This window comes from Fukomys damarensis, unplaced genomic scaffold (genome assembly GCF_012274545.1).
Source record: "Fukomys damarensis isolate Sample0158 unplaced genomic scaffold, DMR_v1.0_HiC HiC_scaffold_28, whole genome shotgun sequence".
NCBI lineage: Eukaryota > Metazoa > Chordata > Mammalia > Rodentia > Bathyergidae > Fukomys > Fukomys damarensis.
In genome coordinates, this window is record NW_022900940.1 from 44,083,899 (window position 1) to 44,102,978 (window position 19,080).

Consider the following 19,080-nt stretch of genomic DNA (forward strand, 5'->3'; position numbering starts at 1 on the left):
TTTGGCTCTTGGTTGCAGTCCATGGTGGCTGTCTCAGAGGCAGGAACAGGATGGTAGAGGAGCAGGCAGGAGGAAAAGGTGTTCACCCTTACCAGCCGGGAAGCAGGGAGAGAGGGGGACATCAGGGACAGAAATACACTCTTCCCGGCGACGTCCCCAGTGACCCATCTCCAGCCGTGCCCTATTTTCTAATAATACATTCGGCGACTGAACTCACGGGTGGATGAGTGCACCAATGAGCAAAGCACCCCACTCCAAGCACCTTCCATACGTGGTTTAGATTTAAACCACAACACTAACATTTTCGAGTTTCTCTACCCTAATTTAATTCTACCTCCTTCTTAACCGTGGTAATATTTTGCCTGGTTGTGCAGCTAGCAGACTGGCTTCTCCAAGGTTTAATTTCATTGGAGAAGAAAAATATTCTTGGAACTATTAAAAAGACAGAAGCATGAAAAATGTAAGAATCAAGATAGTGTGATGGGAAGATTCATGCTTCTTCAGGAGCTGACACTGTCTGCAGGACTAAGATAAATATTAAATAGTTTCCTCTTACATGAAAATGGTCAAAAGCAATTTTATTTTAGGCTAAAGTAAAACGGCTGAATCCTTTCTACCAAATAAGAAAGTGGGATGTACCAATGTTCTGTTGAGTTTTCAGGGGAAATCATCTCCATGAAATTCTGTTGCATAGCAAATATGGAGGCGATAGCTTCTAGAATTCAGAGAACCAAGAACCAGGTTAGACTGTATAATGGAAGGTTTAGGCCTTTAGATTTATTAACGTTACTCAAGAAGGAAATATAAGAGACTTAGTTCACCCACAATATAGTGAATAGCTGTATCTGTTTCTTTATTATAAACAAAAAATATATATTAACAAAAAACAAGGTCTTATCTTTCCAGCCAATTTATTTTTTTTATTTTCTATTCCTTGATAATAATTGCTTTATTTGGAACTTCAAAGCATTTAATAAATCTCGCATCTTTGCAGCCCTGAAATCCAGCCTTTCTATCTCCCTCTCATAACCTATTAGTATCTTCTCTCTCTCTTATACCCTATTCTGCCTCTCTGATTCCTACAATTGTCACTAGTTAGTAGCATCACGTTATTTTTAGAACTTCATCCTCAAGATTTATTAAACAAAAAGGAGATAATGCAAAAGGTCCCTAATATTCACATTTAGTTTTTTGACTCAGTGGATTTAATCAGTCATTTTCTGGTAGGGCTAGATAGGTCACCTACCTTTCAGTAGAAGGTCTAATGGCCATAAAAGCAAATGTAGTCTTCAAAACATGAGTTCCCCAAGTCATTAGTAAGAGTAGATAACAAAAGCTCAATTCAAGGTAGACCAGGTTTCATTCTGGATTGCTTTCAAATGTTATGCTACCAAATAAGAAACTAAAATAACTGCGCTCAAAATTTATTCCCCCCGAAAAATAACAAAAACCACCCACAGAAATTCTGAGCAAGAAAATGACTGCAGAGCTCACTTAGATCCATCCTGTCATTTTAGAGATACCAAGTCCAGCCTGCCAAGTAGTCTACTCAAATCAATTCCAAACCTTAGTGGTTCTCCTGGTTCTTTATAAAAGATACTATTTAAGGACTTCTTAAACTTGAGAGCTGATGACTCCCAGGACCCAATCTCAGAAACTGAATTAAAGACACTGTCACTTCGGGCCAGGTATTCAGCTTAGTGGTTCCACCGCCTGCCCTGCAAGCTCGAGGACTCAAGTTCAATCCCCAGTACCAAAAGATAAAAAATAAAAGACACTGTCACATAAAGGGATCCTTCAGTGCTAAAGCCACAGAGCAGTACTCTCTCATAAGATGGTCAACAAATGAAAAGAGCAAAAGCCCATGCCTATTATCTTCAAATTGTTTTATCAAGTAGAGAACACTAATTATGAATTGCTTTCTGGGAACGCAAAGACATTTCAAAGTCCATTTTCAAAAATTTGAAAAACTCAAGATTTTCAGTAAAATGCACCTATACCACTCCTTAAACATTTCTATCCCATGACTGTCTTCCTTTTGCCTATATTAAGTGATTGTTTTGGGAAAAATGAAAAGATCGTATATTTTCACAAACCATATAGTAGCTTGGCTTCTCAAAATGTTATCTGCTGACATCTGCATCACTCAAGCATTACAAGAATGCATTTCCCAGGAAACAGCCCAAACTTACTAAAGAATGCACATTAAAGTTTGAAGAGCATATCCACAAAGCACTAGCTCAAAAGCTCAGTTTACTAAACTCATTTCAAGAGTTTTCTGAAAGAATAGGTGCTTTGGTTCCATCACATCTTGGATCCAGCAGAATGTTTAAAACAGTGAGGTACAAATAGCTCTGGGATAAGACAGAGATGGTGAAAATTCTATTTTCTCTCCCAACCAGTTGTATGAACATATACATGTTCTTTAGCTTCTTTGAGTCTGTGAAATGGACTTCACAGAACATTCTCAGGGACACATAGTAGGCACTTAGTGAATAGTCACTGAGTGTTAATCATCATATTGGTGTATTTTGCCACAGAAAAAGTAATGTAAATTTTATTCAATAAGCAACTGCAAGCTGTCAGCTAATACATAAATTAGTATTGGCGAGGCCCTTAGTAAAATGCTAAACACAAAACTGTTATGGGATAAATAAAATAAAGACAAATAAAAGCATGTATCTGGCATTGTCCTACCCAGACTACTATTCTCCATATCAGAGGTAGAGCAGTGTCACATAAAAAGTAGCATTTGATTAACTAACAGAAATACCAGCTAATGCGTGCTTGTTATTTTCGTCCTTCTAAGCAATTTACATATGATATATGTTTTAATCCTCCTGACAGCCCTACGGGGGAGGAAGGTATGACATACATCAACATTATGCATTTCTGTGATTACTTTTCCTGCATCAATTCCGGGATTTAAGTATTACTGCATTCAAAAGATATTAACCTTCAAGACTATTGATATGAATTGGTAAATATCTCTCAGGAAATGTTTCTAATAATTTATAATCAACCATAGGGTATAGAAGGCCCATTTCCACATAACTTTGTCAACAATGGGCAATTTCTACTTCTCCAAATTTCTAGTAAAATTTTGTCATTATTTCAGAATACAATGTAGGGAAAATGACTTTTTCTAAATGCCCTCGCTAAAGCAATCTGCCATGAACTCTAATGTCTCCTAGGCAACCAGAAGCCAGATGTAATGAAATAGAAATACCGCTCTTTTGGTTAAAAGAATGAAAAAATTTGTATTTCCTTTTAACTAGAAATATGAAGATGTTATTCGATTATGTCTGGAGCTGTTAAGGTTAGGAGGTGGAGTATCTGTTATTTTTATACCCTGTCATGACTCGGCAAATGGCAAGAATTAAAACTAACTCTAGAGGCAGAAAACCCTGTTGCAGAAATGAAAAGAAGCTACAATCCCAAGCACTTTTACCAACTGGAGAATTCATCTCTATTTCAATTCCTCTAAAAATGGGGTGCTTAATTGTTAACCAAAATGTAAATAAACTGGGAAAGCTGCTGACTAATGGATCCCTAGACTGACCTTAAAAGGAAAAATGAGCTGCCACCAACCCGAGGAACAGCACAGTGAGTTGGCTAGGTTCTGAAGCATATTTTATTGATGACTTAGAAAACAATCAAAGCACATAAAAGAGTGGCTGGAAGCATGCATTTAAGTTTATGTGATTTATAAAACATCCTTAGCCTGGAGATGTGTGCCAAAACTGCACAGAGGACAGTTTAAGAATGCGAAATAAGACAAGATGATAAGAAAAAGAGAAAGATAATCTAAAATATCTCAGAATTTAAGCAAAATTTTAAAAAGTGTATCTATAACATCTTTATACAGAAAAGTAAATCATCAACCTATGGTGTTCCTGAGAAAATTTCTCAGTTGTTAACAATTAAAAGAAAATTCCATAACCTCAACTGTTTGCATGCAAGAACACAAGTATTTCAAAACGCCAAGTACTTTTTCAAGATTGTACTTCATGGGTTTCCTCTCCTGGCCTCCTTTTACCTGTAACGTCCCTTTCTTTACATCTTTGCTTATTTTGCTGTTTACCTTCTCATCAGTTCTTCCCCCTTCTCCTACAAAGATGTTCCAAGATTGCCTACACTGGAATCCTCTTTCCTTAAGTTTCTTGCTCATTAAACTCCATCACCTATTCATTCATTCAGCAAATATTTATTAGATCCCTCCCATTTTCTAAATACTATTCTGGTCATAAACATGTCAGACTAGGCCTCTATTCTCATGGAGGAGGAATTATACATAATAGAGATTACAAATCAACCAACAAGCAAAACATTTCTGATTGTGCCTTGAAGGAAATTCTCAAAATGCAAGAACTGGCAATGTCTTGGAGGCAGAAGGAATGCTGTATTGATTTAGGAAAGGAAACTTAACATTTGACTTGGCATTTGAATGATGAGGAACCCATGGTACAAGAGTATCAGGGGACAAAAGGTCCCAGGTAGAGGCAACAATAAGTGCAAGGCAAGAGTAAACAATGGAGAAAAGAAAGAACAGTGGTGGTGGAATGAAAACAGGGAGCAAGGAAGGGGGACCCTATCGGATTCAGAGATGGCTAGGTAGCAGCTCATTCAAGGCTTTGTTTGGCATTTTATTTAATACGCAGTAAGAAGTTTCACGATGACAAATATTTTAAACTACAGAGTGTTTAAGGTTCAAATCCAATTTTTTAAAAAATCTTTATTATTGTATCTTTAAAGGATTATTTCAGGAGTGTGAAATGCTACATTAGTAGTCACTTCCTATTGCTGAGACAAAATGCCCAGCATTCACAAACTAAAGCAGAAGTTTATTTGGCGTAGGTTTCAGGTCATGGTCAGCTGGCTCTGTGGTGAAATACAGAGGAAGCTGCTGAATTCAGGGCAGCCAGGAAGCAAGGAGCCTGGGACAAGAGCACATCCTTCCAGTCACACCTCCACGAACCACCTCTGCCAAACAGGCCCTGCCTCCTCATAGCACATTTGACCCTCAACTCCTTTGTGGATTAACGCTGATGCATACAGTGCCCCCAGGATTCAGTCTCCTCCCCCAAATCCCCACCTCTGAACACATGAGATTTTAGGGTGACATTTTGGACCTAAACTAAAACAAATGCTCATGTCCTGTCCTCATATTTATTTTTCTGTTAAGATTTTTTTTAATTCAGATATGATTCACAGATCATAAAATTTACCTTCTTAAAGTGTTCAATTCAGTGGTTGGATTACATTCACCAAAATTGTGCCATTATCCCCAAAAGAAAACCACACCCATCAGCAGTACCTTCACATTTCTCCTTCCTTCATACCCTGGTAAATATTAATATACTTTCTATCTCTATGTGTGAGAGACTGCTTGGGCCTGCATAAGATGGCTGCCCTCAACCTTAGCCTTTGCCTCGGTGGAAAAATCCCACTAGACTACGTATGTGACTTTTGGCAGGTTTAGCCCCTGGGCAAACAGGAAATCTTACAGAAAAAATAGCCCTTTGTGCTAACCACAGGGTCACGGGATCTGGAGCAGGAAGCAGGTGGTATTTCCCTGTCCTACTTGCCCCTAGGGATTGTGAAGTTAAAGATTGCATAGGGTTAATTGTTGATGTACGCCTTCCCACTTACCCCTCCCCACATTTGGTAAAATACTGATTGCTGTATGGTTAAATGCTTGAGTGACTCATGTGATTGATTTGCTTGAACTGTCCAATAAGCTTGCTGAACCTTCCCCCTGGGATAACAGTATATAATCGTTTTGCTGAGCCAATAAAGCGCCTTTGATCAGAAACCAGACTTGGGCCGTGTACTCTAACTTCTTAAAGATTTCCTTCACAGACATTCAAGATCGGATTGGCCTCTGATGACCCACGAATAAGAGGCGGCTCTCATCTCCTATTCCCCGCGGGACGGGGTCCCCCCAGATCTATGGATTCATTTAGTATGGATATTTCATATAAATGGAATCATATAATATGATGCTTTTGACTTAGCATAATTTGTTCAAGGTTCACTTGTGTTCTATCACATATAGATACCTCATTCCTTTTAAAGACTGAATAATATATATAATATATATGTATATATATATATACACACACACACATATACAAACTGGTTTAAAAATTCCTTCATCAGTTAATGGACATTTGTTATTTTTTGAGGTATGATGAGTAGTGCTACGAACATTTAGATTCAAGTTTGTATGTGGACATATGTTTTCATTTCTCTTGATATATACCTAGGAATGGAATCCCTGCATCATATAGAAATTCTATTGTTAACTTTTTCAGGAACTGCCAAAGTGTTTTCCTAAGTAACTGTACCATCTTATATTACTACTACTCTCTTAGTTACTTTTCTCATTGCTGAGACAAAATACCTGACATTCAGAGTTAAAGGAGGAAAGGCTATTTAGCTCACAGTTTGTAGGGGTTTCAGTTCATAGTTGGCTGGCTCCAAAGTAGGATGGCAGGGCAGAGAGGCATCACAGAAAAGAAACAGTTCATGGTGGGCAAAAGGCAGCAATGTAGCAAAGAAGCAGCAAGTGACAAGAGATAAGCAGTCACTCTCTTTTTGTCTCTTATATCTTACCCAGGCTACCCACCCTTAGGACAGGTAGCACTCATACCCAGGATGGGGCAGCTTTAATCCTAGCATTGCACCATGAATCAATCCCAGCATGACATCCTTGATCCCAATAGCACACACCCTAGATCCACTCACCTCTGAAATGCTCCACCTATCACATTAGACTCTGGGGGACACCTATATCTACGCTATAACAACCACCAATGGGTGAGGGTATCTGTTTCTCTGTACCTTTGTTACCAGCACACACTCAGAAATTTTAATTAAATTAAAATGGTTATCATAGCCTAGCTAAGACTTGAGTACCAGATCCTTTTTTGGTTTTGTTTGTAAGAGTCTGCATAGCAATTCTAACACACAGTGAAGGTTAAGAACTCCTTACTCCCACCTTGTTCACTTACAACTCCTGACACCTATTCCCTGCACTGCCACAGAGGTCTGGGACCTGCCTCAATCTTCCACATCTCACACCCCCAATCTTTGTAAATGAATCATCTAATAAGAGAATGAAAATCAAATAAGAAGACATAATCTTAAATTTATAATAGTCATTTGTTTTCAAAGAATAGGGAGTACACATATAAAACTATTTTGAAATCATTTGGAATATATGTGCACCTCTATATGAGGAAATCTTGAAATAATTTATGGTTTTCCTCGAAAAAAGTGGAGCCCTTTAGAAAATCTACAGTTTAGGCTGGGGATTTAGCTCAGCGGTTTTGCCACCTGCCTTGCAAGCACAAGGTCGCAAGTTTGGTCCCTGGTACAAAAAAGAAAGCGGTGGGGGGGGTCAACAGTTTATATTTTAGATAACCATCTCCAGAAAAGAGAGAAGCCAGGAAGATGTCTAAACTGAAGGACCAAGCACTGCATGATTTTTTAGTTTTTTTGGGGGGGTACTGGGGATTGAATTTGTGTCCTTGCAATTGTAAGGCAGGTGGCAGAACCTCTGAGCTAAATCCACAGCCCTACATGACTTCTTAATCTGAGTCGGAGAGTTGTATTTTTTTTGAGATTCATTTTAATAGTACAAATAACCCAAGCACGTCTTCATGTAGACTGTGACAGCACAGAGAGAATTTACAGATTATAATAAAAGAAAGCTTAAGGAATAGAATTAAAGGCTGAAAATCACCATACTGTTTTGTATCCATTGGAAGGGACCAAGTTTTCTATTGAGTTCCCACTTATAATCTCTACAGCGTCATAAAAGACTCACAGAAGTGTATCTCCATGAACTGGATGATCACAATATAGACATGTTGGGACAGAAATTCAAAATGTGTCAAAGGTTGTATGGTAGATGTAAATCAACTGTTATCTGTTATCTTCTGGAATTCAGAAGCACACACTAGCATCTTTTTTCCATACACAGGTCTCTTAGAGGTTAAGGGGCACAGCTTAAGCTTCCAACAACTTTAAAAAAATGACAAATATCAAACAGAACCATATAAATTGTGTCATAGTTTAAATATGAATAGTGAAAAAGTTCCAAACACAAATGAATGCAGCACAACAATTACTATCACTGCACAAAGGAAAAATGGTTCCACAATTTTTTGATTCATATGAAATGCCTGCATTTTTTGTGGCAAACAAAGCCACACATGACTTTGGCTAGAACAGAACAGTAAGACTAATTATGGTGTCAATTATAAGTATGTGTCACTTGTAATCTATAGATTACTTTTACTTTAAGTGTTCTGCTACACTCAGCAATTTCTAATTATGTTATTCCCAAGATAACTACATGACTGGTAAATTTATTATTTAACACTGTACTATATGTGGTTCAATCTGGTAAGGGCACAAGTTTAGAACTGCGTAATGAATGTCTCCCTTCAATCATGCTCAAACAGCAAATGGAAAAGCCATTTGAAGATAACAAGATCTAGATTAAGGCCTGGAATGCAAGGCCATCACAGACCACCCACCTTTAGGGTTCCCAGAGTCTGAGAAAACACTGTCGAATGAAATCATGACAAGTCAAACTGCAGCCTCTATATTTTATCCTTACTAAAACCAACATGGGCAGAACCTATTGCTGCACCAGTTATCAAAAGAGTTTCTCACACAGGGGTCTTGAAATTGAACTCTCCAACTTCAGTATATTTGACTATGATAAAACATTGAATAAAACATGAATTTAAAAGCAGTCATGACCCTTAATCCACCACCATAGATTCTGCAGCCTAGCATTAACCAGAGCTCCTCCCCAGGCAATTTTGCTAGTTTCTCTGCCTTACAGTGTCTTCTCATTTCCCTACACCACAAATAGGCAGTTCTCAGCAGCTCTGGAAATAACAATGGTAGTTCTTTTCTCCCTCTTCATTTTTTCAATTTCTCCAACCTCTCACTGTGATAGGCGCTCATCAGGGAATCTCCATTCCTAACCATCTCATTACCTCTTCATTCTATTTGTCCCCTTTTGGAAATGCAGAACTTTTAATTATTAGCTTGCTCTTATGAACACTAATGAGGCTCTGGCTGCCTACCAAAGAGCATCATCGAACACTAACGAGTTGCAGACTGAGACCCACACCTGAATCCCTTCATGTGATTCCACTGTTCAGGCCAGGTGGGACAATTCTGTCTACAGGCAAGCTTCTGCAGGAGAGCAGGAGTTTTCAGGGTGGCTGTTATTCATTCACTTTGGTCTTAGGGTTCACTCTGACTCAAAACAGTTTTCCTGTGTGGTCGTACTAATTTACATACTGGCTATTACCTCTGTCATAATAATACCATACTGTTTCATTCCTCTTTGTCCTCCTATTCACTTGTATAAGGGATTTCTGGAGCTGAGTATTCTCAAAGGGAACACTAATTGGTCATTTTCTTTTTACTATTTTGATCTCCTTCTGGCCTCGAAAGAAAAATGAGCCTCTCACAGCCATCTCAGTGATCTGTCTTCACACAGACCTTCTCTCACATTCCCACAGTGGTCAGCACATTGCCGCAACTCAAATGGTGCTAGACAAACATTAACTGACATCTACAAAGTTGATGTCACACATCTACAAAGGCCACACCCAGGAAAGACAGGCTTAGATTCACAGGAGACAAAAACACAAAGGATGAGAAATGAGCTGTGACCCTCAACCCCAGGAAAAGATGTCTACACATGAGGGAAAATGGGACCCACTCCACACTATCTCTTCATGGACTCCACATCCTTTCTTAGCAGCAACAGTCCTGCACCAAAGATAATGAATGAGCACTGATGGAATACGCATATGCTCCAGGGCCCATGATAGGCACTGATTTGCAGTCAATTCATTTAAACACCAACAATCTGTGTCATCGTCTTGGAGGAAAATAAAATCCAGTGAAGTCAAGGGGCAACAAGATCACTTCTGATTAGCTAAGAGCTCAGAGCTCTTCTCAGTAAACCCAAATGTCCACTAAGACTGCTTAGAGAGGGACAAAAAGAAACAAGGGACTTGGAGTGGGTTTAGTGTCACCCTGAAGATGACAAAGGGTGGTGACAGAAATGAGATGCAGTGGCATCATCAAGGTGCATAACCCTGCCCAGTGTCCCCTGCAGATGTGTCCTCATAGCCACAAAGATCACCATGTTGAATACAGTCTAGTAAATGCTTGTTCAAAAATAAGGGTGCTTTATTTCTTCAGTTGTATAGAGCTAAGAGGAGTTACTCCTGAAAATAGTACCTGGGGTGGGGGGCTCAGAATTTACAGTGATGTTGGCAAGAACACCTCCCACTGATATGCATGAAATAAAGACAGAAAGCTCCTGCAGTAATTTAAAGTCAGCATTTTTTAATTATATTAATGATTACAGCTAATATTCTCATAGTCACTCTGGTAGAAAAGGCAATATGCTGCATAATTTATGTAAATATATAAATCCTCACAATAGCCTTGTGAGGTATTTTTCTCACCCTGATTTTACTGAACAAAGCAATGAGAGCTTAAGTCACTTGCCCAAGTCCACGCAGGAAGTAACTGAGGGGAGACTCATACTTCGAGTGTGTGACACTGGTGTGCTCTCTGCCTCCAGCAGAGCCAAGAAAGATCTACTGCCCACACTGTGTCTCATGCCATACTTTGCTAATGCAAATGAACGCTCCAAATGACTACCTACAGGTGGGTGAGGAGAGGAAGTGACAGGGAGAATAAAAAAAGAAGACATGATCTCAAAAAAGGAATTAATTTTCAAGTGCACAATTGCTGCTGCCCACAGATTCAGTCCGCCTGGTTTTCCATGAATATACAGAGCTTACTCAGAACCCATGAAGGGGCAGTGCCAGGTCTCAGAGGGTAAAATGGGCAGGCTGGGCGCATGATCAAGTCTTCCTTTGCTTTCAGCATGGCTCTCCGCATCTGCCTTCCCGGTTCACCCATGACATTAGAAAGACACGTAAGTTGGGAGCACTCTGCCTGGGTGTATGCTGTTGCTAAGGGTAATTTATAGCAACTCTCATTTCCAAGTGGGCTGAGAAACACAACATAATAATTAAAAGGCTGACAAGCAATCACTAATTAAGTGTATATGTATTGTTGAAAAATGGATTTTGAGTCCAAGAAAACAACAAAGCCTGTTCCACCAGCATGAAATCTTTTGAGATTTGTAGCCTTAAAGGCTCTTGCATTTAAAATAATATTCCAAATGCCAGCTTTTAGTAACCTATACATTTGAATCTTGGTTTAACACCAAATATGAAGGGCCACTGCTTTTCAAAAAAGCAATAAACAGCATTTCTAAAATAATGTTCTCTGAAAAAGCTTCATCTCAGTTTTAAGTGATCTTGTTTGGTTGACCCCTATTCCGTGAGTCCTGCCAGGACACAGCCTTTGTGGGCACAGCTTAACTTCTGTCTTTGTGGTCCCAGCCTTCATGTGTCACAGCAATCTGCGAGAAGCAGCACGCAGACTTGCTGCTAACAAGATGGAGGTGTGCACTCTAGACCCTGCCCTGTTCTGTTCTCTAAAAGGGAAGCAACACTCTCGAGCACTTTCCTGTCATCTGCTGACCTGGTTCCCTCTGTCTGATACACACACGGCCACAGGGAGCTGTTTCAAGGATCAGGTCAGGGTTTTGCACAGCACGCTTCTCAGAGTTCTAGGAGAGCATTACCCTAGGTCCAAAAAAAACCTTTTCCCTGCTACTTGCAGATTCCAGGAGCTCTAATCCTCAGTTAACAGTAGAAGTTTCTCGGTTTTCTCACTGCCTGGCTTCTTTGGGGCCACAATTTGGTATTCCTGCCAGAGCTTCCTCTTCCTCCACCCCCAAGAGACATCACTCATCAACTACATCATGTGCTCCCGCAGGACCTTAACAAAACCTTCTAGATAGTCATTACTAATCAATTGTAGTGGTCATGCAACAACCACCAAAACCTGTTTTTTATTCTAATACCAGACTTTAGAGTAATGATCCAGGGAACCTGCTCATGGCAGCCCGGAATGGCTCCATCCATTTCAGGCTAAAGATATGATAACACATGTATCTTCCAGAATCTCAGCTCTTTCAACTAAGAGCATGAATAATAAACTTCTACTACTGAAATAAAATATGTTCTATGGTAATCCTCTGAGTAATCACCTTGTTAATAAACACCTAAAGACCACATTTTTCTCTGGGCTTCCAGCTTCCATGGGAACATTCTGATTGTGACACAGTTTTTAAATTAGTGGGTTTATTCATAGTTTTATATTAGTAAATGTCAAGCTTCTTACTAATTAGAAAAATCCTGTAAATTCACAGAAGTATTAATTTTTAACTGTACGGGGAATTAATACGAGAAAAAATAAAGAGACAATTAAAATTTCCCTAGGGACACTTATTTCTATGAAATTCAGCACAAAGCATAAAAATGAACCCATTCTGAGGGTGCAATTAGAAAAGATTACAAAAAAGCGTCACTGTCACCGGAAACAAGTGAAGCATGCATTTACTGTGGAACACTGTGTTATAGCTACATTCCCTGATGACATTTTTCTCAGGTCGCTACTGTGGAGATTTCCCCCAACTGCCTTTCATTTGGTAAAAGGCACTTTTTCAGTAGTCTCTTGTTTATTAAGGTTTGTTACACCCTTTTATGGATTTTCCACTCAAATTGCTGCTTCACTTTCAATTCCCAGTGTAACGCGTGGATCTTCAAAAGTGTTCACTTACCCACCATGCACTTCCTAATATCCATCTTGCTTTCTATGCTGATCCATTAAAAGTGTGGAAAACCTTTGTGGTTTTATCTTCCAGCTCTAGAACATGAGAGAAAGCAAGTCCCTTTCGTGGGCATTTATGCCATCACTTCTTTATAAAACTACCCTATGAACACTGTCAGACAAACCCAATTGTTTTTCAAACTCTCCTACTGCTTAAGTCTACTGCTAATATGTTGGAATTGTCCTTTACTGGTGGCCATGGCAACCATCTGTTTCATCATGGCTTGAGGTCTTTTCTTTCCATTTCCTGTAATGCCATGCTTCTGGGGACAGGTCAGAGATCTATGTTTGGGAAAGTCAAGTAGAGATGTTTCTGGACGATGGCTCTCAAAGATTCCAAGTCACAGTTAATAACACCAAAATTAAAGGATAACCCTCAATACTCTTATGGGAACACTGGACACAGTTTATAATGACACAAACTAGACAGTATACAAACAATTGTTAGCTTCTTTTTGGAGCAATTTTCTTCCCTTATCACCACTATCAATAATACAACCCAGTGCACGAGAATGAGGTCTTAACCGATTAGGTTACTACCATATATTAAAATGCCCATCCTTCCATTCTTACCTATAGTACTGAGGATGCACTCCAAGCAGAGGCCCTTTGGCCCAGACAGTAAGTACACATTTGCTTCTCCATCTCCTACACTACAGTGTACCTTCCTTAAAGGCAGAAATACTGTGTAGGGCCAACACTGTGCACCCTCTCCTCTCTAATCAGAATTAGATAGTCACATAGGAGGCAAGAACAGCTTTATGAATAGCTGGGAAATTTCCTACAGTCTCTAGAAGGCATCCATGTAAGCTAGATAACTTGGTTCGGGCCAGAAACCAAAATGGGCCTTCCTGCTCCTTTGCTTCAATAAAGTCCCCAACCTATTAGTCTGTCCCTCAGCTCCAGGTTGGAAGGGACAACTGGGAAGAACTGGCCAGGCCTTACCGCAGAGACTGAGGGTACCTTCACAGCTGCAGGAAATTCTAAGAGAAAGAGCCCCTTCACTACTTTTAAGTAATCAACTTTCCCCAGGAAGCATGTGGGCCATGGCCCAGTAGATGCCAGGTTGACAGAAGTATGTGTGGATGAGACAGGGCCGGGAAGAAGAGGGGAAGAACCAAAGCCAGGCACAAGAAAGAAAAATTTCTCCTTAAGAAAACAGTAAGAATTTCACATATCATTCTCATAGCAATAACAGCTAATGCAGTGCAAGGTAAATGGTAGACATCCTAAAAATCAATTAAATGAATAATAGATCCAACCGTTGCACTTTTCTTTATCTGTATCTTTAGTATTTAAGACCTGTTTAAAGCATCCCACAGTGGCTTACTGTTGTAAATCAAATCAAATCAATACAACAGAAGGGGCTAAAGCACTGACATTTGGGCAGGAATGAATATCAATCAGATAGATGCTAAGGCAGGACTTATGTAAGAGCCAATCTCATTTTGGAAACAAAGAAGAAAGCCTGTACTCAACACCAAGGTTTCATGCAGCTAGTCTTCCAAAGCATGTGGACCAAACGACACATTCTTGTGAACAAAATTCAATTCATTTCTTCTCTGATTTCTTCCTTTCTCTGATTAAACCAGTTTCAGCCAAGTCCTCACAAGGTGCCACTGATAGAATAAAATCTAGTCAAAGAATGAGCCATTTTTTCCCAAGCATCAGATGTTGAGAAGAAAAAACTCCAATCCCTGTGAAAGATGTCAAAATGAACAAATCAGTAGTAGTCATTGGGCAGAGGACAAATGAATAGCCCAATTCTTCCTGCAGAGGTGAACAGAAAAGATCAGACCACAATCCAATGTGATTAGAAAAGACAATTCAAGGACTGAAATTTGTGGTTCTGACCATTCCAATAAAAATGAGAGATACAGCTAGAGGGGCTGATGGTTCATTCTCCCCCGGGATATCTCTTCCTACACTCAGATGTGTCAGTGGACAGTGGCTTCCTATCAAAGGCTGCAGCCTTTGGCATCTTCTTGCCAATAAACTCTGCAAAAACGAAATAAAATGGAAGGACTGCTACCCGGTGCTTGATCTCAAAAATACATTCCGCTTTTTATTTCTCTGATTATAGGAATCTAGAAAATAGCCAAAATTAAAACAAAAAAACTAGTAAAGTGAGCATATGATCCTAACTATGGATAGGTAAAGCAGCATCTGCCAAGATCAAGGCCTATAAATAACTTGATAACTACCTCTTACTGAACCATATGCTTCCCTTACCTTTAGCTTGAGCTCTCATTTATTTATGCAACATCTACCATGCGCCAGACCCAGTGTTAGGTGCTAGAGATACAAGGAATGACAAGAAATGAATGGCTCTATCACCATGGAACTCGTGATCAATCACATGTCATTTTATTCATTAACTATTTTAAGCACTACTCTTAGGTAGTGATGGGGAGACAGCTGTGAACAAAACACACTGGTTCCATTCTCTGAGTCAGAGGAAAAAGAATAACTGAAAGAGTAAGATTTTCAAACAGTTTAGAGATCTAAGCAAAGGTCCTGTGGAATAATGGGGTGAGAATGATGGGTGGCAGTGGATTGGTTTGAGGTAAGGCGGTCATTTCTGATAAAGAAATTCCGACTTGAGGCCCCGGGGAGTTAAGAAGTCAGCTCTCCAGGCAGGGTGTTAGTCAGGGTAAATCACCCTTCCGTACACCAAGGTTTTCAAAGGAGTCTGGCATTTGTATGAGGAGAGTAAGTAAGTTGGCCAATTGGAGGGGTCAAGGTAAGACAGCCCCTAATACTCAAAGTATGGTCTGAGGACCAGCACTTTCAGCCTCTGCTTGAGCTTGATAAAACTTAAGTTCTCAGCTCATTCTCAGTTCTGTTTGCTCACAAACAGTAGTAGCCTGTTACCTAGGTAATCCAGCTATGTTAAGAGCTTGATAAACCCAAGCTAGTCATCTTGTCCAACACACAGATCTATGTCTACCAGCCGTTCATGCCTTTATTTACTTCACAAATTTTTTGAGAAGTTTGAGAACCAGGACAAGGTAGAGGCTTGCTACTTTACAGAGAAAAGAGTAAGCACAAAGGCATTAATATAGGCTGAACTGACTTGTGACTAAAAGAAACAGGAATGAATAAAAGGCTAAGCCATTTAAATTGGTACCTTTTGGAAACTTTTAGGAAAGGGGTAAATCAGACACAAGCTTAAATATCACATGATTTCTCTTCTATTAGAAACCCAAGAAACAAATAAATTATAGAGCAAAATAAAAGATACTAGGAAATAAGCAGACAGACCTTTCACATAAGAAAAGGGGACCAAGAGACAGAGGGAGATGGGAAGGAGGGGAAGGGAAGGGTATAAAACAGGAGGACGGGCGTAACACGATTAAACCGAAATTGTGAAGCTACCGCTCCAGTTGCTATGTGGAAAATGCACTACCGCTAAGTAAGAATGCAAGAAGTGCACACAGAGGGCCACAGAGGTGAGCAAGGGGAAAATGGGGAGAATTTCAACACAGAGAGGTGGCAATGGATAGAGAGAGAAGTGGCCACATTCTGGATATATTTTGGACAAAAGCTAGCAAGACCTACTGATAGATGGAAATATGGAGAAACACTTGGGAAAGGGGTGAGGAGTGGGATGTGAAAAACACCCACGAGTTCCACATGGGCTCTGCAGGTAAGCACAAAACTACTCTTGAGGTCACCAGGTCCCATGGGTGACCCCAGCTGGGCTCACTAGAAAAAAACTACTCATAAACAATAAAACTTTCTCAATGAAGGGGAACCGTCATAATATCTAGTTCCTACTTCTATATTCTTCATTATTTGGATTTTAACCTATTCTTCCTTGAAAAGAAATATTAAAGCAATGTATTTCAATGATTTAAGAAAATGGAAATTAATGTTAATCTTCAAACAAAACAAACACAAGTTCAGGCAAATATTTTAGGCAAGTATAGAAAATGTCAGGTTTTAAAACTAAAACTTTGAATATCCAAGATAACATAATATTACAATGTTTGGCAACAAAAAACAGACTGAAAATCAGTAGGCTTCTCAACATTTCAGGAAACAGTCGCTCCCTAACTAACTGCTAAAGCAAAATGAACAAAAGCTCCTCCTGGAAGTCAACTGTCAAACCTCTAGAAAGCCCTCTCTTCATGACTTCTGCTTCATTCTAAGTTGAGCTCCTCTTTTCAAACTGGCTATCCATTCATAAAAGGAACATAGAGCAGGTGAAGCCATTCTAAGGTCATTAGCAATCATCTTCACATATAATAGATAAAGCACTTCTTTTGGAAAACTCACCATAATGCTTTGAGGGATTTCAATTTGAGAACTCATTCTAGAAAAAAAGACAGTGCGTGACAGTTCTCATGACAGGGAATTATGTTCTCCTTTTTATAAATCTTGCTTTTTTGTGTTTTGCTAGGACTGGTAAAACCAGGCCTTCCAATCACTCCCTGGACTGACTTTTATCCCCTATCTGTTCTGTAGCTCAAATCCAGGCATTTTTCCTATTATGGCTGAACCAATTTTTATGTATGTTTTATACCAAATTCAGCAGAGGGTTGACAAAGAGCAAGGTAACATTCCAGGCAGTATCTTTTAAATAGAGTTCTATTTTCAGGTTCCAGGAAGTGGAACAGTTGCTTCTGAATTTACAAATTTACAGCTTTAATACCAGCATTTCCCTCTTTACATGTGCTTCTAAGAATTCTTCCAAGCCACCAAAGGAGGGTGGCTCCTTTGTTTCAGTACCACAAGAAAGCAACTGAGGACTGAGATTTTATCCCCAAAGGGACAAATTACTTTAGTTTATTCTAAAGCCAATTACTATGCAAACTATACCCACTGCTTATATAATGTGCCATAGTGAGAAGGTGGGGAAAGATGGTAGAATTCTCCAAGATTAAAAAGGTGATCAAAAATATGTTGAATGTTAAAAAACATTTTATAACCTTCCCACAGTAAAAGCCACACCGCCAGGATAAACAGGTGTATTCAAAGTGAGGGGGAGCAATTTCAGAGAGAATAACGGTAATGTGTCATTCACTGCAACAAACTTTGTTTAAACAGTCACTGTAATGTTTGATCCTCCTGGTACGCCTGAGGAGTAATGGGTCACCGTGATCATCTTCACATTTGAAGATAACAGGATGGTGTTGTTTATATGGACATGCACTCTAGTGTTTGGCTGCACTGATTTTTATTTGATCGGCCTAGATGTAAGACTTTGGTCAAGTGAATTGGTTTCTCTAGCTCTCAGTTTCCCTATGGCAATGGTTTCCAAATTAGTCACCTAAGATTCTTTCCAAACTGAGGCATAATTCTTGTACCATATATTTACTTATTCAAAGCATAAAATAGATGGTTTTTAATCTATACACCCACTTGCACATCTTTAAAATATTTTTTACTGCTGCCTGGGAGTCTTTTGAAAATTCAAAAGCCTGAACTACACCTCCAACCAAGTAAGTCATAGTCTGTAGGGTGGTGAAGCAAATACATCAGTAGTTTATAAAGCTTTGCAGGTGACTTCTACATGCAGATAAGTTTTAGGTGTAATTTACAGGGAGTTCCAGGGAGGATTACAAATAAAACAAACAGAAATAAAGGAATAAGAGTTGCTCAACACAAAGATGGGCCTATACATATAATAATCACTAAAGAGGTGGTGGTAATAATTATACCAAGGAAGAAAACATGAGAACTTTAATCATCAAGAAGAAAATCATAAAGTTTTACTTGTCAGTAACCCATTTCCAGGCATAATAGATTCTGAGAATGTGTAAATTGGAAGAGGAGAGAAACCAGGAGAGGATGTTAGTACAGTTAGAAACAAAGGAGCTGAGAGAGTCACTCTCTTCCCTCCATTTAACAGTAAACAGCACCCTGCAATTATTCATGCTTCCATTATCCTAAGAGATATTAAAAAAATAGCACAATGAAAGCCTAGGAGACTGTCATGCCCTAGGCTTGGGTGCTTGTGCTTCCCGAGGATTTGGGGCTCATGATGAGTGCTTCCTTTCCACAGATTTTAATAATTTTCCTTCTCCTTTTATGATCTTCTCCCCGCTCTCAGGCTTTTGGCTATCAGAATGTTCCATTTGTTTATTTGTTGGTCTGGATAACTAAAAAAAGGAAATAAAAAATTTTAAAAAGGTATTGTGTCTTCCTGCATGGAATAAAAAATATGTCCCTTTCAAACCTCTGCCACCGCTTCCACATGCATTGGCTGGCAGCAGCTGGCAGCTATGCCAACTCGCTGACTCATCTCCTCTGAGTCCTGAAACCTGCCTACAG

At 39.4% G+C, this 19,080-nt stretch overlaps 1 protein-coding gene across 11 annotated transcripts in view; it reads right to left on the bottom strand.

Annotated features, from left to right (window-relative positions):
* Fhit (fragile histidine triad diadenosine triphosphatase) overlaps positions 1-19,080 on the bottom strand; it is a 1,329,438-nt gene that overhangs the window by 725,352 nt on the left and 585,006 nt on the right. Inside the window, exon 7 of one of the 11 annotated variants that reach the window (XM_033757040.1) lies at positions 12,752-12,837. The exons of the other annotated variants lie outside the window; for them this stretch is intronic. Coding sequence (XP_033612931.1) covers positions 12,752-12,776 — 25 coding nt within the window. The 5' untranslated portion in view covers positions 12,777-12,837. The remainder of the gene's footprint in view (positions 1-12,751; positions 12,838-19,080) is intronic. 11 annotated transcript variants of the gene reach the window in all.